This window comes from Euleptes europaea, chromosome 4, assembly GCF_029931775.1.
Source record: "Euleptes europaea isolate rEulEur1 chromosome 4, rEulEur1.hap1, whole genome shotgun sequence".
NCBI classification, from domain to species: Eukaryota; Metazoa; Chordata; class Lepidosauria; order Squamata; family Sphaerodactylidae; genus Euleptes; species Euleptes europaea.
In genome coordinates this window covers 38,180,341-38,204,029 of record NC_079315.1, presented here as the reverse complement: position 1 = coordinate 38,204,029, position 23,689 = coordinate 38,180,341, and the positions used below count along the sequence as shown (strand labels likewise).

The 23,689-nt window shown below is 40.4% G+C and overlaps 1 protein-coding gene across 1 annotated transcript in view; it reads left to right on the top strand.

Moving 5' to 3' along the window:
• The window catches only part of CNTLN (centlein), a 286,353-nt gene that overhangs the window by 98,843 nt on the left and 163,821 nt on the right, over positions 1-23,689 (top strand). Inside the window, exons 8-9 of the mRNA XM_056848744.1 lie at positions 1,892-2,086; positions 18,714-18,887. Coding sequence (XP_056704722.1) covers positions 1,892-2,086; positions 18,714-18,887 — 369 coding nt within the window. The remainder of the gene's footprint in view (positions 1-1,891; positions 2,087-18,713; positions 18,888-23,689) is intronic.

The window sequence follows — 23,689 nt, the reverse complement described above, 5'->3', positions numbered from 1 at the left end:
GTATAGTAAAACAGATATTCGTGTGAAGCTCCTGGCTCCCTCCCCCAGTCTGAAATCACTTAGGATTTTGATCCTGAAATATCTGTGGGTTCTGACACTTCTTCCACTGTAGTGCTAAATAGGTAAAACTTTATAAACATTACAAATCTCACAAAATGTAACATCTGAATGTCCAGAGAAATCTGTGATTGAATCTCCTCACATTTTTTAAGCTTCAGTGCAGCCATGGGGCTCCTTGACTTGGATTGAAGCATTTGGAAAGGTTAACTTTCCTCCTGCACTGTTTGCCAAAATGGATCCCTTGAAGTTTTGAATTTCCCCACTGTGGCTAAACCTTTTGTGTCTGTTTTTTTGGGGGGGGGGAATAAAGTGACTTTGATCTAGGAAAGGTTTTTGGGAGAAATAGGAATAAAACCCCAATTTCACAGCAGCTCTGATCTAAGTAGGCTACTCCACATTTATCAGTGTTGTCTATGAATCTGCCAGTCATTCCTCCCTATATTGTCAGAGCAGAATTGTTTATGTAGAGATATGCCCCTCTCTGTATGATACTATATTGACTATTTCCTAAGAGCCCTTATGTCTAACAAACAGTGTTACTTCCTAAATGACATGAAGGTATGCTGAACTGAGAATATCTCTTTGAGTCTAATGACCTGAGGTACTGGTTATATGGACTATCTGACCAATAACAAAGGTCATTGATCTTCCTGTAAGGGACAGTATATCATAGGACGTACATGCTGATAGGCTTGATGCCATTTGGAAAAGCAGAAGACTGCTCCTCTGTGAATTTGCCTAAGGAGCAGCTGACAGTACTTATCTAGTTCTTACAGCCAGCACTCCAATACAAGGGAGACTCTTGGCTGAAATACTGCACGTTTGATTTGTAAGGGGAATATAAAGCCTGTTATCTGGTTCTGGTTATTTAGAGAATGAAAACTTGTTGGGTCCTCAATATGTATGCATGTTGCTGTGTGGCTGAAAGTTTTTTTGTCCAGGCCCGGAAGACATCTTGTAGGTAGGTTCCTGATCATCTCAACTTTTGAGTAATTAAGCTTCTATTTTTTATTGTTGGAAGAAATTCTAACTGATGGACAAAGAGACCAGGATGTGGTATAAAAAGGGATCTAAATATAGTTGATAAATTGTTTAATAACCAAACCTGAATCAGAATCATTTCAGTAACTACATGTAATAGAAATAATATTCAGAAGCTAAAAGAGGCTTGAATATTTCCCTCTAAATATAATAATAAGAAGAAGTAGAAGAAGAAGAAGACAGTAATTGTATCTTCGAGTGTTCAGCCATCCTTGGCAAATTTAAGTTTTTCAGACTCTGTCCTTAAAAGTTATTTAAACAATAGTCAACTAGAAGTGATGGGGCAGCCCTATTTGTTGTTTTTGTGTCTGCCATGTATAAAATTGATGGAGTGTTTGCATTTTTAAAGTAAAAGGTGCATATATCGAAGGAAGCAGAAGCCTGCCCTTTACCCTATTTTACTTCCCTGCATTCTGTATTTCTGAATGGTAGGAATTTGATATGGTAGCCATCTTCCATCTAAGATTTCTTTTGCTTTTAAATAGTGTTAACTAGAGGGAAAGGGTTATCGGTGCAGTTTTACTTTGTTAGTTCTATAGTGGCAGAACAATCTGTACTTGCCAAAAGTCTCCCATCTGTGTAACAGTGAAAAGCATATGAGGTTTGTCACGGGTAGGAACTGACATGAGTTGAAGCAGCATTTGCAGGGACGAACTTGACTTTAATCCTATTGGCACCATGATTTCTATGATCATGCTTCACCCTGTAATAATTGCATATATCTGTTCATGACTTTGCACACTTGTTCATAATGATAGTTTTTCTTAAACCTACGTTTTGTTTAAAATAGCTTCACAATGAATTGACTATAAGTTTTGACACACTCAAAGCAAGTGAGATTCAGCTCCGGCAAAGTCAAATTTCTCTCCAGAATAAGCTGTTTGAAAAAGAACAACGGATTAATCAGCTGGAAAGCCAACTTCAGCAGGCACTCTGTTCTGCATCTACACTACCTCAAGAAACTTTTCCAAAGCAGAGAAAAGAGGTGAGATAAAGTTTAAATTGTCAAAGAGGCATTTAAGGAGACTTCTATGTGTTGGCATACTATAACTAAGCATCACGCACTTGGGTCTTGCAGTGCTTTTTAAAAATTATACAATATGGGGGCAAAAAGAGGGAACAGTTACAGGCCTGGGATATCGGTGAAAATTACCTCCTCTCCACTGATTTCTCTGGCAGAAAACAGAATTTGGATATAAGCAATAAGCAACATGTAAAAGGTAAAGGTAAAGGTCCCCTGTGCAAGCACTGGGTCATTTCTGACCCATGGGGTGACGTCACATCCCGACGTTTCCAAGGCAGACTTTTGTTTGTGGGGTGGTTTGCCAGTGCCTTCCCCAGTCACCACCCCTTTACCCCCAGCAAGCTGGGTACTCATCTCACCGACCTCGGAAGGATGGAAGGATGAGTCAACCTTGAGCCGGCTACATGTACACTCACCTAAATATATTGGAGCATGATGAAATTTATGTAAATGTTCCTCTAAATATGTGTGTGTGTGAAGTACCATCAAGTCGCTTCCGACTCATGGCGACCCTATGAATCAGTGTCCTCCGAAATGTACTGTCTTTGACAGCCTTGCTCAGATCTTGCAAATTGAGGGCTGTGGCTTCCTTTATTGAGTCAATCCATCTCTTGTTGGGTCTTCCTCTTTTCCTGCTGCCCTCAACTTTTCCTAGCATGACTGTCTAAATATACACTAGGGCACTGCTGTACCAAGGTGAACTTCTAAATATACGCTAGAATATATACGTTGAAGTACTAGGATTTTTTCAGGCATTCAATGCAATGTTATCAAGCTGAGGAAAATTTAGTGTGCTTATCACAGAACTGTTACAAAGAAAAGATATGTATGGACTCTTTGAGCAGACAGAGCGAGTCCAAAGACAGAATAGGAAAGTGCTTAACATGCTCTCAGTAAGAGAAGTTTAGGGAGTAAATGCAGATGTAATCAAACTGAACACTTGCATCACACATTCATATTAACCTAAGCCTTATCCAACAAAACTTAAAATCTCTTAAAGCTAATAAAGGATAACTGGGTGGGGTGACCTATTGGGCAAAATCTGTGACTACTTTTTCACATGGGCAAAAGTTGTGGATGTGTGCTAAGTACAAGCTTATATGTTGGCCCCCTGTCTGTCCCAACAACCCGGTATGCCATAATAGCATATGGGACCAAAGCTAATAGGGAATAGCTGGGCAGAGCTATACCAAGGTGAACCAAACTTTCCAAGGCTCTGGGAGCCATCTTGGTGACCTGTGTAAAGCTTTGGACACTGTAAGACAGAGATGGATTATTTTGCATTCCTCTGACCTCGAGGTGGGAAAGCTGGACAATAGGAAGTAAAAGAGCCTCCCTCACATCCTTAATGAAGCATTTCAAGCAGACATCTGGGACGGATAGCACAACACCCTAATCCCATCAGCAATCAGAGTCCATTCATAGAACTCTGACCAGTCTTTTATAATACCTAGATTCACTCTCCAGCTCCATCTAACTTGCAGAGTAGATTAAACCAGGACATCGCTTGTCCACTCCTCCCTTCCTGGGAAAATCTTCCAAACATCTTCACATATCTAAAACTATACTACAGTCATTGCCGGTATTTAATCGGGCAAACTAAGGTATTCTTCTCTGTTGCCATTACCTCATGTTCTTTCATACTTTAATACCTCAACTACTCAAGGAGTAATTTAACTTTTTGTCCCCAGTAAAACCTATTGTGTTGCCAGTTAACATACTGCCCCAGGATGCATTTTTGGGTATAAGTAGTGGCCTTTTTGCCATACAAACATGTGCATGCTTTTCTTGGATGTTTCCTTCTGAGAGATGCTGGTTGTTTCTCTGCTGCTCAATGCTGCTATCATTTGAATGTCGCATTCTTCTGACTGGTAAATATCACCCTCAACGCCCTCATATTCTTGTGTCCACCCTCTCCTCACTTTTATTTCTTAGGCCCTTGTATGTTTTGGGTGTGTGATTCTGAGGTTGTTTGTGTGTGTTTAAATCTTTCAATAAAATCCCTTAAAATTATAAAAAGCTTCCTCATTGCAGGGTTATTCTGCTGGTGGGCTCATCCCCATAAAATAAGGATAAAAGATTCTGTACCCCTCCCTCTCGCTAAGTGTAGTCTCCAAAAACCTAATTCCCCCATTTCAGACGGAGGCTATCTGTAAGGAGTAACATGATTCATCTTCGTAGCTTCTGTGCAGTCCCACGTGGGACTGCACATGCGCAGAGCCATCTGCAGAGAAGATTTGTCAGCTTCAGGAAAGATCAGCTCCATGGAGTGTTCCCCCTCCCCCCTCATGAGTGTTGAAGAGTGTTCCTGCCCAAATGGGCATGTGACAAGAGGTGAGAAGAGAGCACTCTCCCTCAGTTTTATTTCTGCCACCATGGAGAGAAGGCATACTTTAGTTTCTGAGGTAAAACACCATCTGAGGTAAATTCTTCAACTTGTTTGGGAATGGAGAGCTGTAAAAGTAAGCCCTTTTCAAGAAGTGCCAAAGCTGTGGCATGAAGATAGCACAAAATGATACCTATAAGGTATGCCTGATTTGTTTGGGTGAGGGACATATTCCCTCGACTTGCCATGTGTTTGGGCTGTTGACCCCGCAGGCAAGGCAGGAGAGAGGGCTGCATGTTTGAAAGCTGTGCTGTGGGAAAAATCCCTGGGCCCCGAACGGAATGAGGACTTAAGTAAAAAGGCTCGCACACCCTCCATGATATCTGGGCGGGTGGCTCCCTCAATTTCTTAGTCAGCCCCAGCTTCAGCCGACCAAAGAGCCACTTCTGAACCTCCAGCAAAAAAGCCGAAGAAGAAACCCAAACTGTCTGATTTGGGGGCGAATCAAAAGAAAACACCTAAAAACGGCTCTCCCCCCGCATCACTGAGGAAGGCTCCAGTTCGGAGCTATTCTAATTCTAATCCTATTCTAATTCTGGCAGACCCTATGCTGTTGCAGAATATGAGGACTAAATGGTATGTAGAGAGAAGATTAAGCACCCCTTTCTTTCCTCTCCAAGTAGCTTTGCAAACCACTAAATGGAAGCTGTATGTTTGTACGTACTGTGGTTTGCCCTAAGAACTACTTCATACTTTATATAGCAGCCCAAACCCACAGATGTGTCATGGAGAAGTAAATTATATGTAGTAAACATGTTGCAGTTCCCCTGTGTCTGACCTTGAATACTGTGTTAGGATTAATTAACAACTCTGAGGTACAGCTGGATGCTCCAGTTATGGAAGTTGCTGCCCAAGTCAATGTGACTAGTTTCTTTTCTTTCAGCCTTGAGAATGCAGGTCAAGTCCATTAGAATGTTCTCTTTCAAAAAGCTGGAGAACTGATCTACTAATTTTAGTACAGCTATTGAACACATGAACACATGTAGTGTAACTATTGGACACATGGAACTGCCTTATACTCAATCTGACCATTGGTCCATCAAGGTCCATATTGTGTGCTCAGACTGGCAATGGGTCTCCAGGGTTTCAGAAAGAGGTCTGTCACATCTCTTACTCTCGGATCCTTTTATTTTTAAGATGATGATGCCAGGGATTGAGCCTGGGATCTTCTGCATGCCAAGCAGATGCTCTATTAAGGAAATGAGCCACAACCCCTCCTCTATGTATTTTTGTTTTTAAGATTGTTCGATGCTTTTGAATTTTTATTCAGAACCATTTCAAGAACTGTACTGTGAAATGCTATACACATTAACTAAAAATAAGAAAACAATTTAAAAATTTATTAGGCCTTTATTAAACCTTATAGAAAAATGTAAACAAATGGACCGTCCTGCACATTTACCAGCAAGTACCTTCTGCAACAGGATAATTTGAACATTGGCCTGACTTAATCATGCAGTTAACAAACTTTAAGTGCCTTTGAAGGTCAGCAGACCTTTAGGAATGGCACAGTGGGAGTGGGGTTGGTGGAACCCTTTGCCATCCCTTAAGAAAACTTAACTGCCCATAAGTCTTTGAAATGTATTTGGAAGCATTGGTCCTTGGAATCTACTTGTCTTGAAGAAGCTGTTAATCAAACAGGGTGAGTAATTCATTTCAAAGTTGATTTAGCCATATTTTTAGATAACAGTACTCTGACTGGCAATGATGGTTTATTTAGAGCAAGTAGGAAAGATGTCAGAAATAAATGGCAATTGCTTAAGAAAAGAAATAGCATGCTGCGAAGTGTTGGTGTAATAATGTGACCATTTAAAACATTTATGGCCCATCTTAGAGGAATTTCAATGCTGGTATCATCATGTTAGACTTAGCACTGCTTTATTTGAATGTAGGATCTCCTTGATCTGTGGTACAGATGACTGTTGGGGTAAAGCAGATGTCACATGGGATGCCCTGATACAATGATTGCTTTCTACCCATGGTTAGTGAGCTGGGGGAGGGAAAGCAGAAGTCAGTCTTGTGTTATATAGTGTAAAAAGTATTCAGTGTAAAAGTTATTCAGTGTAAAAAGTAGTATCCCTTTTTTAGATTAATGTTAATCAAATCATGTCCTAAACCAGTCGTGGAGGGCAGTATCTAAAGTTTCTCTCTGTTCAACCTAAATGTATATAACTAGTAGACTAGTAAATGTGAATACTCCATTTCCCAATCAAAGCAAAGGAAAGTAGGAAGAATCTAAACAGTGCAGGGCTTTATTATGGAAACAGCAACTCAACTTTAACTACTCTATAGTGGCCGTATTCATGCTGCTATAATAAAACTTAAGAACGTTTTAGTAATCCCCCCCCCCCACTACAATTATTCAAAATTACATTATCCTTACTGAAAACGGAATGGCTTTTAGTGGACTAATTAAACTATAGCTGGTTTGCCATCTGGGTACAGCTTGTTTAGTTGCTTTTCACAGAAAGATTTTTCACTGAATAAAGAGCATTTCTGTTTTTCTTAGAATACAACTGCTAGAAAGTGATACAAATAACAAGTGCCTTAACAATTTGACAATTTTAAAAAGAGGTTATAAAAATAAACTTCTTAGTCATCTTAATTTTCTTCTTCACATGTTGCTTTGATGACATCATGTAATCTTTTATAAATTATCTTTTACAAATATAAGGAAATATAATCACGTTTTTACAATAGGATCAATCTTGGTTGGATTAAAGTCCAGGGCTTAGGCTAGATGCCGAAGAGGAACAAAAAAGGAAGAAAGGGAATTAAGTAAATCTGATTTTTATGGCTCAAGTGGTTTCATTAAATTAGAGTGCTGTGTGCTACTGTTCATTAATGAACTTGTGCCATATGCTTTAACTGTTCTGGTCAATAGCTGATAAAGAGAAGGTTGTTTTAAAAAACAAATCTGGATAAAAATATCCCTTTGATGGGCTTTTATCAAAGGAGTTGCTTTGAATTCAGTAACTACTACTCAGGCAATATGGCTCACAATTTGCGGCCCAAAGGTAGTCATACATTATTGGAATACAGCCTACTGCGCTTCACATTACACAGATGTGAAGGCCTGATTATAGCTGCTTCATAATTAACAGTGATCCGATTTGTTTTGTGGCATAAATGGTGCATGTGTAGAACATTAGCCATGGCACTCTCATTCAAATTCAACTCAAGGGCTCAGCGGCAGGCGGGTCACGAGCTTCAGGGAGTAGAAGCACAAGCTCCTCCATATGTTCTTGCGGCATCTTACTATGGCTATGAGTGCAAGATAAGTTCCCCAAAGAACCTAATCGTGTTCTGTAATTACAGTGCGGCTTTCTGCTGGCTAGAAATGAGGGAGAAGCTAAAACACTCCCTCATCAGATAATTTGTAAATTACTTTACATGGCGGATGCCTAACTCAGTTGGTTTTCAACTGCTGAAATTATAAATAATTGTAACAGATGTGGCAATATGGCTGGCCTCCAATAAATGAGGCCCTTGATAATTTGGCCGACCCTTTGACAGGCCAATTTAATAAAATGTGAACAAAATCTTCTTGCTAATAATTTATCATCCCTTTTCCCAATAGAATAAATTTAATTACCCTAGCAGTTAACAAGGTCACACCCAGATGCCAAACTCGGCTACAGTTTTGATAATGCAATCAGGAATTGAGAGGTGATGACAGCGTTGTTGTTTTTTTCATTACCTGGCTTCACATAAACACAGGTGGCGTAGCTTTCTTGTCAGTTTTTAATAATTACAGGCTATTATGGAATGCATAGTTAGCAGATTGAAAACCACACTTTGGTGAATTTGTTTGAGTATGATTGAGATTCTAATATATAGAGATGATAATTCATAACAAGCATTGCTCCTGATTTACCCAGTTATTGTGCAAGGTTTGATTTCTGCTGGTGACAGAAGTGTAACGGGTCTACGGACATCAGTGTATCTGTCGAGCAATGCTATGCTTGTTAGGAAATATAAGGCAGAAAGACTTGATACATTTTTCTTCCTAACTAAACCAGCTATTTTCAAGTTGATAAGTTTACAGCATAACACAATTTTGTTTCACTAGAGAAAACATGAAATCCATCTATCTAAAATGGGACAGGTTGCCCCTTACACGAACATTTCTCAATTGGATAAATGAGCAAGATCCAGATTTTATCATTTAAAGAGCAGAAATAAGAAACATGGGCTTAAAACAGGAAGTTGTTCTATTGTACTTTTCTGAAATACATTATATATACCCAACAAACCAGGGACGTCTTCTGACTATTAGCCCAAGCAAGAGATTCCTTATTGTCAGTGTGGGGCATTTCATGACCTACATGAGATCTAGTTAATCCTTAGGTGCACGTGTATATGACGAAGCCACATAGAAATGTGCTCATTGTTGTATTGTGTGATGTGATAAATGATAAAAAACCAGTTTTTTTTCTAACTTACTGTAGTATAAACAATTTTGCAGTTTTAAAATCAACTTAACAGAAACTGCTTCTTACCATAAATACATGGACACATTTTTGTGGCTTCCTAAGGAGCTTGTGGCAAAATAGATATATGAGCTTCCCAGGACTATACATATATTTTGAAAAAAAAGTGCTAACAAGCACCACACTGTGTAATTATACTGGAGAGGATATTTTTTTTATTTTTATTTATTTTTCTATTTATATCCCACCCTCTATCCCTGGCCTTAAGGCTGGGCTCAGGGCAGCTAATATAATCAAAACGACCTACAATGTAACAAAACCATAATACAATAAATAAGTCCTTTTCTTGAGTTTCTTCTTGTGCAATAGCTCTAGTGTGGAAATTTGTACTGGAGCCAACCCATTAGGTAAGTTTGTGGATACTTCCTTTACAAGTCAGCTGAGAGTAGTCAAAAGCATACTAAGATTTTTTTGTTAGAGGCAGGCATTTGACAACTAAAGACAAGCAAAAAGAAGTTTTTATTTTTTTATTTTTAGTAATGCGTGATTTCTATGCTACCTGAAATTCAAGCAAAAAAGTACCTTCTGCATAAAAATATGCTTTACTATTGGCTACACAATGGATTAATAGACACACACTGTAAGTATGTGTATTACCACTGGAAGACATTGAAATCACATTCTTTTTTAAAGTGAATATATATCTATGCACCACTGTGCCTTGTCAAACATCATGTTTCTGACATTGCACTGATGTAACAATCAGTACATCCCTTTCTCAACATTCCCATTTGTTGGTGCAGCAATTGCAGCCGAAAGGTTAGGTCTTTCAATAAATAGATTAACCTATCTCAAAAGTCCAACATCTTTCCTAGAATTCTCATGTTTCACAAAACTGTTGAATATTCTTTTCTGTTTAGGGAATAGCAGAATAGCTGTATTAATCCAATTCTGATACTGGTTATGACAAATTTAAAAACTGGGAGTCTCTATCAGCAGTATGGTGAACAAAATGTAATTTAATAACGTTTTGAAAAGCCAAGCTATATTTAGTGTGCACTAAATAAACAAAAGTAAAGCAAAATTCTGTACTAACAGAAGCAGAATTCTGCAACTTCTGTTAAGCATGATCAGGACCCAAGCAGCATTTTTCTGGGTCGCGTACAAACGTGTGACACATATATACACACACACCACATATACCAACACCGCAATCCCTTATCCCATACATACAATCTCATGAGCCATGAAAAAGGTCTGTTCTAAATCTGAAATAACTTCTACATATTCTATGTGTATTAAGTGCTGTCAAGTCGCTTCCATCTTATGGTAACCCTATGAATTGATGATCTCCAAAACGTCCTATCATTAACAGCCTTACTTGGGTCTTGCGAACTGAGAGCCATGGTTTCCTTGATTGAGTCAATCCATTTACTGTTGAGTCTTCTTCTTTTCCTGCTGTCTTCAACTTTTCCTACCATTATTTTTTTTTCCAGTGACTATTGTCTTCTCATAATGTGACGAAAGTAAGATAGCCTCAGTGTAGTCATTTTAGCTTTTAGGGAGAGTTCAGGCTTCATTTGGTGTAGAACCCACTTTTTGGGGTGTTTTGGCAGGCTGCCAAAATAGTGGCACACTATTGCTTTTAAACCCAGCCATAGCTTTTCATGATCCACAGTCAAAAGCTTTGCTGTAATCTGTATGAAACACAAGCTGATTTTCTTCTGAAATTCTCCAGTAACCAATGTAAATTTGCAATATGATCTCTAGTGCCTTTGCCTTTTCTGAATCCAGCTTGAACGTCTGGCACTTCACATTCTTTGTTGGAAGATTTTGAGCATCACCTTACTCATGTGAGAAATTAATGCAATGGTCTGATAGTTGCTGTAGAGTTTGACATCTCCTTTTTTGGAGTTAATATGTAACATGAACATTTACAGTCTGTGGGCCATTGTTTTGTTTTCCATACTGGTTGGCATATTTTTGATAAGATTTTGATGGACTCCATTTCTGTGATTTGGAATAGCTTTATTGGTATCCCATCTACTCTTGGTGATTAGTTTCTCCCAATAATTCTCAGTGCGTCTTTCACTTCACTTTCTAAAACTGTAGGTTCTTTTTCAAAAGATTCTTCTTGGAAGGAATCTGTAATCTTTTCATCTCTTTTGTATAGATCTTCACTGTATTGTTCCCATATTTTCTTTATTTTGTCCTGTTCAGTTAATGTATTGCCATGTTGATTACCATGTTGTATAACCATGCTTTAAATTTCCCTTTGATTTCTTGAATCTTGTGGAACAGGTATCTCATTCTTTTGTTGTTATTGTTCTCTTCTATTTATTTACACTAGTTGTTATAATAGTTCTCTTTGCCTCTATGTGCAAGTTGCTGGAATGCTGCATTTAAACTTCTGATTCTGTTTCTGTCACCTTTTACTTTTGCTTCTTGTCTCTCTTTTAGCAATTTTAAGAGTCATCAAGGCTTTTTATTTCTTTTGGCTACAGAAATAGTCTTATCAAGGCTTTCATAGTCTCATCATAGGGTTTTTTTTTAGGTAAGAGATTATCAGAAGTGGTTTACCATTGCCTTCTTCTGCACAATACTAACCAGGTTTAGCTGAAGTGGCATCGCCGTTGTCTATGAAAGTTCCACTACTGCTGCTGCCCAGTACTTACCCTTCAAGGATTCCTCCACCCCCAACTCCATTGGAACTGTCCTTTCTCTTGTGCTAATGTGGCCATTGATCCCTAAAGTAGGTGGATGCATCTTAGGTTTTTTATGCATGGCTGTTTCCTTTACTGTCACCCCTCTGATGACATCAGGTCTTTGTTTTGATTATGCATGCCGTTTCTGCCCATCAGAGGTCACCTCACTCTCCCCCTGCTTTTCCCTCTGTTTTGTCTGCGTTTTCAGGGACCTGTTTTATCTTGAATTTGAACACGCTGGCAAAACATGGGGGAAATGCAAGGGGAGAGCCAGGCAACCTCTGATGGTCGGGAACAAAATGCATAATCAAAACAAAGTCCCAAAGTCATCAGAGGGGTGACAGCAAGGAAACAGCCATACATAAAAGGCATGGTGTCTGGTGTCGCAGCTCGGTGTCTGGTGTCTCAGCTGTGACCATTCTGCCTTGAGTCACTATGCTAGTTTAGCTTCTTGACAGAGTCTAAACTCCTTATGCTATTGCTCTCAGCTTCACTGACACACACAAAACCCCTCACCTGTTTATAGAATTCTGCATGTCAGGAGAATGCATAGAGCTATGCAGGATATGAGTCTTCTACCCCCAATGGTAATGGAAACTCAGTTTGGTTTGTGTGAATTGCCATACATTTTCTCGCTCTGAGAGAGAGGAGGACATCTTCTGAGTGGGTGTTTTCCTTTCCTTGCTTCGGGAGGCAGGAACAAAGTTCAACTTCCTGTCTCTTAAGGGGAAACGCCCCCCTCCTTCTTAGTTTTGTTTCCTGCCTCGCAATGGGAGAGCAGCTTTCTTCGCAGCTCTCAGATAGCTAGTTTAGGAAACCATCTACTGTCCTGTTCTCTTACCTTTTTCTTATCTCCTTATTATTCCTTATTCATTCTAACTTCACTAAGGTTCTTTTTTCTTTACTTTAGCTGCTCCTTCTCTGTCTGAGACTTAGTTGGGGAAGGAGCCACATTTTCCTCGCCAAAACAGCATGGTGGATCAGTATATTTCTCCCGGAGATTTGCATCCTGGACTTCTAGTAGCTATGCCACCGAATCAGGAACAACCCTCCTGCAGCCACTGAAGTGGTCTGAAGGGGAAGAGAAAGAAAGGGGACAGTAGGAGCAGCAAGAGAAAGTGAGTCAGCTCAACTCAAGGCAAAAGCGCAGAACGGCTGCTTTCTGCCGCCCACTCATCGGCAGCTTTCAAAAGTTTGGAGGCTAATCAGGAGCATTCAGGGATCCTAACCACCCAGGACAGGGGTCGGCAAACTCATTAGTCACAAGAGCCAAATATCAACAGTACAGCGATTGAGATTTCTTTTGAGAGCCAAATTTCTTAAACTTAAACTATATAGGTAGGTACACTGTTTATTAACTTAATAAACTTTAATTAAAGTTTTAAGACTTAATTAAACGATAGGTACACTGAATAAAACTTGATATCATACTTAATAGTGATCTTATTTATTGATAAAAATTTAATTGTAAGTCCCTGCCATTTCCCCCTCCCCGTCCGGAGTCCTCGTCTGGAGGCCTGGTCTACCGCCATAAAAGCCTATTGGTAGACCTGGCCTCCGGCTGAGTCCCATTGGGAGGCCATGTCTACCCATTGGCTTTCTTGGCAGTAGACCTGGCCTCCGGAGGCCCATAAAAGCCAATTGGTAGACCTGGCCTCTGAAGGGGGACTTTTCCCCCTCCTCGGAGTCCAGGTCTACTGCCAAGAAAGCCAGTGGGTAGACATGGCCTCCCAATGGGACTCAGCTGGAGGCCAGGTCTACCAAAGGAAGCCCGCCTTGCCCAACAGCTGATAGGTGGGGGGGGGCAGGAACCGCCGAGCTGCCCGCCCAGCAATCATGCAGCTAGAGGGGAGGGGAGGGGGGAGGCTTTAGCCTCCCAACCATTGAGGGCAAGGGAAAGGGGGACCCGGCCATTCTCCACGGCGGGGGGGGGGAGAGAGACAGCGCGCCCGCTCGCTCACTCTCTCTCAGGCGCGCTGGCTCCGCAGTCCAGCTGCCGGAGCGAGCAGGCGCAAGAGTAGGGGCTCCGAACCAAGTTCAGAGAGCCGCACTCAACGGGCCAAAGAGCCGTATGCGGCTCTGGAGCCGCAGTTTTGAGACCCCTGACCCAGGAGACTGCAACAGCAGCTGCCATTTCTCCTCCCCAGACTGCCCTCCCGGACGTTCCTGTTCAAGGCGGCTCGCCCAAACCAACACTTTGCCACTCTCATCTTCTGACCTGGGAAACTAGTGTCATTTTTAAATTTCATCACAATTCAAGTGAATGCATTCTCTAGAAGTGAGTCAATAAATAATGATGTTGATGCTGTAGAGATTATTCAAATTTATTAATACGGTCGACTGACCAATCACATGGGAGGGGAGGGGCTGTGGCTAAGTGGTAGAGCATCTGCTTGGCAAGCAGAAGGTCCCAGGTTCAATCCCTGGCATCTCCAGTTAAAGGGACTAGGCAAGTAGGTGATGTGAAAGACCTCTGCCTGAGACCCTGGAGAGCCGCTGCTAGTCTGAGTAGACGATACTGACTTTGATGGACCAAAGTCTGATTCAGTATAAGGCAGCTTCATGTGTTCATGTGTTCAACATATCAAAATTTCCAGACTCAATACTTTTGCACCGCAGAATCACAGACTGCCCCGTACATATAAAGGTGTACGATCAATAAAAACAACCCCTGGTTAAAATTATCATCTTAAAATTGATAAAATTATAACATAGTCTAACAATCATTCTCTAATAAAGTTCTGCGTATTTTAATAGCAACAGCGCAGAACTTGGCAGTTTGGAGCGTAAGCTGAGGGTCTTCTCCTAATAGGAGCTTCTTTGCCAAAAGCTCATCTGACTCTTCAGGGAATTTACCAAGTAACGTAGTACAATGAGCAACATATTAGTGCATGTTCGATGGTTTCAATGTCCCCTGTTCCACACGGACATAACCTCTCTTTTCTAGGGATCTTCTTATATTTCCCTTCTAAAACAGCTGATGGTGGGGCCTGGCATCTGGCAAGGGTAAAGGCCTTCCTATAATTAATAGGCTCAAGATGATAAAAAATAAGCCACAGGTGTTAGTGTCTAGATTTAACAGGTACTAGGAAAAATGGTGATTTTCCAAGGTCTGTATGGTGTTCAATGTCTTCCACCCTTTGCTTCAAGAAACTTGATGCTCGGTCTACGCCCATGGCTAACAGGGTAAGTGTAGAAAGGCCCAGGCAGGCCATTTTATTAAGGACCATCTTTAGCCATGTTGACTGGAACTTATCCTGTAGAAGCAGGGGTAGCAGTCCTTGAGGGATAAGATTTAATTTAAGCCAAAGAATAATGGAAGCAGTACAGACCCTTGCCTCCACCCTCACCGGTCCTGCCTCCAGTCTAGCAGTAGCATTTGATATGCAATGAGGTAAATGGAGGGCTGTTCTCAAGAATTTAGATTGAACCCGCTCGAGTGGGACAAAAGTAGATGAAGGTGGCCCAAGTAAAGTCCCATATGTCAGTTTTGCCAGTGTTTTCGCTTGGTAAATCTTAAGAGCAGCTGGAAAGTAATGCCCTCCCTTAGTTCTTAAAAATTTAGTGATGTTCAAGGCAGATTTTTGTCCTTTCTTCTGCGTAATTGCTGTGAGCTTTTCTAGAACCAAAGGCTTGTAAGACTACTCCTAAGTATTGAGTACCTGGTTTATTTTGTGGCCATCAGTGCTTCATGTTCGTACTATAGGGTGCTTGCCAAAGGCCATAACTTTTGTCTTTGAGTAATTAATACCTAGTTGTTCAACAGAACAATATTGCGCTAGCCTCTGCAGGCTTTTTAAAGGCCCACCGTGGTCCTGGAAAGCAGGACCGCGTCGTCACCATAGATGAGACAGAAATATCGCGATGGGCTAACTTTGGAGGGTGTAAAGCTGGGTCTTTTAAGTTGCTAACTAAGCTGTTGATGTAGTAATTAAACAGCTTAGGAGCCAGAATGCAGCCCTGCTTCACTCCTTTGTAGGTGTTTACAACTCTTGAAAGATGCCCTTGTTTGCTGCATCTGACCTGAAGGGTGGTGTTATCATATAGAGTACGGATCAAGTATAGAAGCCTTCGATCTATAGAAGAGCATTCTAACTTTTCCCAGAGTCTGTTTCTAGAAATAGAGTCAAATGCTGCTTTAAGGTCTATAAAGGCTGCTAAGTTGGTCAATCAAGGATTCAGCCTACCTTAAGGAGACAGGAGGCCATACGGGCAGATCCTCTATCCTCTCTAAGGAGGGGGCCAGAGAGGAATCCTTATACATATCCTGAAAGTAAATTGCCCATATATCTGGAGAAATGTGCGAATCTAAGGGAGATAGCTCCTTGGATGAGTGTCTTGATATCAGCTTCCAGAATTGGGAGGAATTCCTCTCTTTGGCTGCCTGTATAGCACTCCACCATAATGCCCGAATGTTTTCTTTCTTTTTGTGTGCAACAATTTGTTTATAGGTTTTCTTCAGGGTGAGAAAAAAGTGTGCTGCAGAGATTAAATTTAGTGTTTTGACTTTTGTTGGAAGACCTGTTGGTGCTGTACTGAAGATTTCCTGCTGTGTGTTTTGTACTTCTTCTTTTTTTGCCGCTAAGTCACATCTGACTTATGGCAACCCCTGGTGGGGTTTTCAAGGCAAGAGGTTTCAGAGGTGGTTTGCCATTGCCTGCCTCCGCGTCACAACCCTGGTATTCCTTGGAGGTCTCCCATCCAAATACTTGCCAGGGTTGACCCTTGTTAACTTCTTAGATTTGATGAGATCAGGCTAGCCTGGGCTATCGAGGTTAAGAGTTGCCTTTAAAAGCATCATAAATTCTTGGCCCAGGAGATGAACAGGCAGCTGCCCAGTTTTTTTAATCTGGTTTGTGCTTTAACCATACAGATTCAGTGAACTGGGTTATTCATGATAGATTTGGATGTATCTTTTGGTTTCTGTACTCTGCTTCCTTGTGTGACACTTTTTCATGTTAAATAGCCTAGCCTGTTTTAAAATATAACCAATCTGTCTTTATCAGATACAGTGCTTGTCTGTATCCTTTCAAGTGTGCATCAATGCATGTTGTCTGCAGGAACTCTTGGGTACTTTACGTATTCCAAAACTGATGATTATATGAGACACACAAACATGTACTTTTAATTAGTACATTATATAGAATTGTGGGGGGGGGGAGGAAAGTGTGTGAGTTCTCTGTAACACATATATGGAGAAACATTCTTTTTATTAAACACATATATACACAGTGAAAATGTGTCCTATGTTATTCAGATGTTACATCACTACAATCACTGAGATCAAGAGCTCATCTTGGTCTGGGGTGAGATTATTTTTATTTGAAAAAAAAATCTGTGCTGCCTTTCCCAGGAACCTGGCTGATGTGGCTTACAAAATAAAGCATAATAAAACATAAAAGTTAGTAAACCCACCATTCAAACACAGCAGAGCATAAAATATCATAAAACTGGAATAAGTTTAATATGGGTCTTAAGTATTTCTCAGGTTAAAAACAGTATAAAATGATGTTTAAAAACGATCAGTTAAAAGCCTTGGTAAACAGAAATGTTTTTGCTAGTGCATAAAAGGAAGTAATGTAGGCACAAGGAGGGCCTCATGACTAGATGTGTTAGAAATCTCCTTCAACTGTGGAAAGAGAGATTGCAGCCATAAATATCTGTGGTTAGGATTGGGCTTGTTCAGGGGGTGTAATCCTTCCACCCCTGCTTGGTGTTAATATTGGGGGGGAGTGCCCCTCATGTCTGCTTTTTTTCTCTTTAAAAGCTTATAACAGTGTGGGTTGGTTCCCATTTTCAAAACAGTGCAAGATGATAGGGCTGAACAAATCTAAACACAACTGTAACTGAGTTTATAAAGGCATTGGGAAGATCTGATCACAGATCACCCAAGGGTTTGTTTGTTTTGATCCTATGAATTAAAATGATTTACCTCCTATATACCAGGAAGTCTTTCCCATTTGTAGATTTTTTTGGGTGACTTGAGCTGGAAACTGCAACTGTAAAAGCGACTAAGCACCGCTGCAAAGTTTCTTCCACTCTTTCCTCTCCAACTGTTGACTAGAGGTGATGGAATCTGTTCTTGAACATCTCTCAAGCTGGGCTATTGGAAAATATTTAATAATAGCTGTACTATTGATCCAGAAGGTCCATATTATATGAATAGCAGTTTTGAAAATATTGATTTGTGGTTTGCAGAAGGTAAGAGTGGACCTTGGTGTCCTTGGTAATGGTTCAAAAGCCTCAACTGGAACAAACTATTGTGGGCCATATTCTGATGGGAGAGGGATGATGTGAACACACAATTCCAGTATTCCAGTGTCTACTAATTTCCTTTTGCTTTCCAAGCTCAGTTGAGAGTACTGGTGATAAGCTAAGAAGATGCCTACGGTCCATCACAACCTTTAATACCACTCAGGAATGCCTTCTTTATTTTACCATCTTTGTGCTAAGTCACAAAGAAAAGGATATTTGGAAATGCTCCTGGTGGCTAATCCTCAAATTCCATGCTTCCTTTCCCTAAAGAGCCACCAAAGTATAGTTGTGTTCCAGAGGCTGTTTAAGCTTCTTAAAATTGAGATTGGTTTTTGGTAGCCAGAGGTAGAATATGGTATGACAAGCTAAGTTTAATCATTGTATTTGGGAACTTTGTGATTAACGTGTTCAATATTCTGTGCCCTTGGGAATGATAAACTAATAGGCACTCCTAGGTAGAGTTATACCCTTTTAAGTTCATTGAAGTCATCATATTGACCTATAAACAGTTCTGTTTAGGACTGCACCATCCAAATTACCCAATCAATATGTTAATGTACATCTCAGTGTCAGATAGTGGCATAAAGATGTGCCCCTGTGCTTATGAATCTCTCTCTGTCTCTCTCTCTCTCTCTCTCACACACACACACAATGTTGCTACTCATATTATAAAACATATTTTTATACTTTCAACATGCTTCTTGTCTCCAAGTTTATGTTACTAAAATGTACAAAATTGTGATATGCTACCAGTTTTCCCTTTTTTTGTTTCCTTCCACTGTCCCAACCTATCTATATTTGTTTTCCAGGGATTACACCAATATTCTTTAAGGGAATTAGAATATCTCATAGCAACACAAAAATCTGAAATAAAGCTTTTGCAAGAAAAATTGAAAAGAGCAAATCGTACACTAGCAGATCATACTCTTTGCAGCAGAGATTTCCTGGATTGCATCAATGTTAGAACTGGGAAGAAATACAAGGTAGGAAAGCTTTATTACCTTGTGTATTTGTGTCAAAATGAGGTTGGCAAAGCTTGACATTTTGCTCTGGGACTTGGATAATAACAGTTTTAATAAATGTCGATGCTACTTATAATTCTGGAAGCTTGATCGAAGAGTGTTTTTATTATCTGCAAAAGACTTGTTAAAATAACTGCTGGGAGTAAGAAGTTTTACCTTATTAAACACTGAATAAAGGATTGTTAATTTAATGAAATTATTTAAAGGTTCAATTCATTGTAGGATTCTTAAGATGAATATTTATTACTTGATACTGTTTGCAAAGATGCCCATTCTTTCTAAACAGATGAATTTAGGAAATTGAGTTTGAGATTTAAAAGTTTGTAATTAAATGCTGATTTAGGAGTTCTTTCAACTGGTGCTATTTTTTCCTCAACAATCAATTATTAAATCTACATTTATTTATTTTAGCTATTTGATAAAATAAATATGAGATTCAGGGTTTGCTGCAGCTGTGTCACAAAACAAAACAAAACAATCCCATTTTCCTGCATAATCCTGGCTTTCAAATACCATCTTGCAGTGGTTCTAGAAGATGCCCATGTTATGTCAAAATCCAAGGAATGTTAAATTTGTAGGTATAGCAATACTATATTGTATCTTGTTCTGCGCACTTGGTAGATGGATGATATTGTCAAAGTGCTTTCGTTTTGTATATTAATAACAATATTCATAAGGAAGGAAATTTCTAAATTATGGTATTTCCAAGCCTTTTAAGGTTTGTAAGTCAGAACCCTAGTGACTTTTGACAGCTGTTGCTGAGGTTGCTCAGTAACTATATATGGGGCTATGTCTGCTGGATTTGCTTTAACCTGTAAACAGACATCTACAGTAGCAGAACTATCTGAGAGCTGACGAGAGGACTTTTGCGAGCTTTGTCATCTCCAGTCCTCCAATGATGCTGGAGAGCTTAAAGGTGCTCCAACTGCTTCTCATTGCTCTGTGGCCAGAAGAGGAGACACCTCTTTGCTCTCCAGTGACTGTGAATAAGTGTAAAGTGATGCATATTAAGGCAAAAAAATCCAACTTCATATAAACTGATGGGATCTGTGCTGGCAGCAACAGACCAAGATAGGGATCTTGGGGTGGTAGTGGAAAGCTCGATAAAGATGTCAACCCAGTGTGTGGCTGCTGTGAAAAAGGCAAATTCCATGCTGGCCATAATTAGACAAGGAATAGAGAATAAAACAGCTGCTGTCATACTTCCGTTGTACAAATCTATAGTGAGACCACACCTGGAATACTGTGTACAATTCTGGTCACCATACCTAAAAAAGGATGCAGAAAAGAGCAACCAAAATGATTAGGGGACTAGAGCAACTGCCCTATGAGGAGCGGTTGAAATGCTTAGGGCCATTTAGCTTAGAAAGAAGGCGGTTAAGGGGAGAAATGATAGAGGTCTATAAAATTATTCATGGTATAGAGAGATTGGACAGGGAGAAGCTTTTCTCCCTCTCTCATAATACCAGAATGCGGGGTCATCTGCTGAAGCTGGAGGGTGAGAGATTCAAAACTGATAAAAGGAAGTATTTCTTCACACAGTGCATAGTTAAATTGTGGAACTCCCTGTCCCAGGATGTGGTGATGGCTGCCAACTTGGAAGGCTTTAAGAGGGGAGTGGACATGTTCATGGAGGATAGGCTAACCATGGCTACTAGTCAAAATGAATACTAGTCATGATGCAGGCCTATTGTCTACAGTATCAGAGGAGCATACCCATTATATTAGGCGTTGTGAAACACAGGCAAGATGCTGCTGTAGTCTTCTTGTTTGTGGGTTTCCTAGAGGCACCTGGTTGGCCTCTTGTGTGAACAGACCTCTGAACTTGATGGGCCTTGTTCTGATCGAGCATGGTTTTTCTTATGTTCTTATTATATTTCCTGAGGATGCTTGGCAACTACTTCTGAGGGCAAGGCTGTATACACTGGGCTCATTGTCCCTCAAGGACCTCCAGTAGTGTGGTAAAGGTTTAGAAGAGCTGCTTTGATTCATTTTTTAAAATGGTAATTCTATTCTTTTAAACTGACATATTGCCTTATAAGCCACCTTTGGTGTCAATTATGGCAAGTAGGCAGAGTAAGAATATTTCAATTAGATAAAATTATAATCTTGAGTTGTACAGAAACATCTGGAATTTTGTTGTTTGAAAATTTAATAAGTGTGCATGAATTGAGATGTATCAACCACTTCCAGCATACAAAAGATCAACTACCATATATACTCGTGTATAAGCCGAGTTTTTCAGAACATTTTTTATGCTGAAAAAGCCCCCCTTGGCTTATACTCGAATGAAGGTCCCACTTACCTGTTCTCCGGTGTAGTGTGGGTGTTCTCTGGTCTCTCCCGCTCATCTGCGGGCGCCTGCAGCCTCTGTAGGTGGTCTGATGACTGCTGATAATCTTCCGTTCATGCGCCGCGCGCCCGCCTCACAAGTGGGGGGGGGAAGCGAGGGGGCACGGGAGGGTCCCTCGGGGGGGAGGGCGAACTGGCAGGCCCCCCCTCAGTGAGGGCGGCTGGGAGGGGGGGCTTCGGCGGTTATGAGGCGGGAAAGCAGTGGGGGGGAGGGGCGCCTCCAACCCCCTCCTCCTCCTCAGAGAGTTCCGGCGACTGCCGCCGCTGAGGGGGAAAAAAGACGGAGCGGCGAGGATGGAAGAGGAGGAGGGGGGGGAGAATGGAGGCGCCCGACGCCGAGGGGGAGCGCGCGCACGGCGTAGGATGAGGGGGCGTGATGATGATGACTGCTAACTCAGTGATGATGACAATGTCTATGCTGATAACCTCACACCAGCTACAGCTGAAGCTCTGTTTGGACATACAGATGATGAGGAGGAATCCAGTTTTGAAGGATTTTAACTCTTGTGTTTTAGCTTGGTTGCTGATTGAGCTAAGGTTTTTGTACTTTTAAAGTTATTGTTGATTCAAAACCTAAAGTTATTCAAAACCTTTTAACCTACTGATGCCTCAATTAATGTAATTTTATTGGTATCTATTTTTATTTTGAAATTTACCAGTAGCTGCTGCATTTCCCACCCTAGGCTTATACTCAAGTCAATAAGTTTTCCCAGTTTTTTGTGGTAAAATTAGGTGCCTCGGCTCATATTCGGGTAGGCTTATACTCGTATGTTCATTTATAAGAATTAGGTCATATGGGAGTTTTTCATAAAATAGAACACAAGATACGTTCTCCAAGCTGATAGTTTGTAATAAATTGAAATGTATTGTCAGAGTTCATCACAGAGAAGGTGGTAATATATACCTGGGAACTGGGAAATTCCCAATTTAGCATTTGTAAACTTGAAAACTCAGCCTTGCTTCCTTTTAGAAGGAGGCTTTTTGAAATCAACAGAGTATGTCCAAATAAGTGGTCCTGTTTACATACTACTGCAGTGACCTCGGACATGCCTTCCCTTAAATTTCTTCCTGTGGCACTGTGGGAATATTTGGGTGTCTGGAATCACATGTGTCTCCCCTTACCACCCAGCTGTTAGGTGAGCAGTAAGAAAGATGATGAGTTAGAGTGAGCCAGGGTGGTGTAGTTGTTAGAATGTTAGTCTAGGATCGGGGAGACATGGATACAAATATCCACACAGCTAAGAGTGTGACCTTGAGACAGATATTCTTTTTCAGTTTAACCTACCTGACATTTGAGAGGATAAAATGGAGCAGAAAAAGTGGATCCTATACCAAACTGGTAAAGCGTGAAGAGGTCCAAAACTTGTGATGTAAGAGAGACTATTTAGCATCACCATTCTTAGGAAGGCAGGGACATTCCAATAGCCCTTCTGTATAAGAATACAAGCTATTATATATGACTTTCTCTCCTACTTTGGTCTTGCCCCAGTAATGTGTTTCAGTTTTACCACAGTGGGCTTTGATTGCCTCTGCTGTAATAAATCACAAAATTAGCCATTAATCATTACTGTTTGAAGCTGAAATATTAAAGTCAAGCCTCAGTAGCTGTTGATAGCTAAAATATAGCATTAACAGTTTATGTGAGCCTTGTTTTTTGTTACTGAATGTATTTTTTTAAAGATCTTGATCCCCACTCCCATGCACTTTGGCATAAGGACCAGCATTACTTACAGCTGGACTATAGCAAAATGCATCTAATTATTTGTACAATTCCATCAACATAGATGTTACTCTACAGTATTACTATAAGTCTTTGCAGCAATGCTGTACATATATAAATGTTCTTAAAGATTTATATAACATAGCCTATTTATAACATGCATAATTATTTACTTAATTTGTTGTCCGCCTTTCTTGTAGAGATTCATGGCAGATTAGAGTTATAAAAGCCAATGCAATAAAAACAGTGTAGTGCATATCATGAACTGGATTATGCAAATTTAAGGACACTAAAATAGAACCAGCGTAATACATCGTGGAAAATGCATTTCATAATTAAGTAATGGTGATTCCATAATTATAGACACTGAACTGTGTGTATAAAGTGCAGTCAAGTTGCAGCCGACCTATGGAGACCCCATAGGGTTTCAAGTCAAGTGATTAAGCAGAGGCAGTTTGCCATTGCCTTCCTCTGCAGAGTCTTCCTTGGTGGTCTCCCATCCAAGTATCGGCCCTGCTTAGCTTCTGAGATCTGACGAGATCGGGCTATATTGTACCATTCCATATTATAGGACACTGAACTACAGATAGAATAACACATCCGGCAACTAATGCAGTACAAAGGGGGAGAAAAATAAGACTGCCTAACAATTTCAAAGGCAATTAAAATTAAAATGTTATTACTTATATAG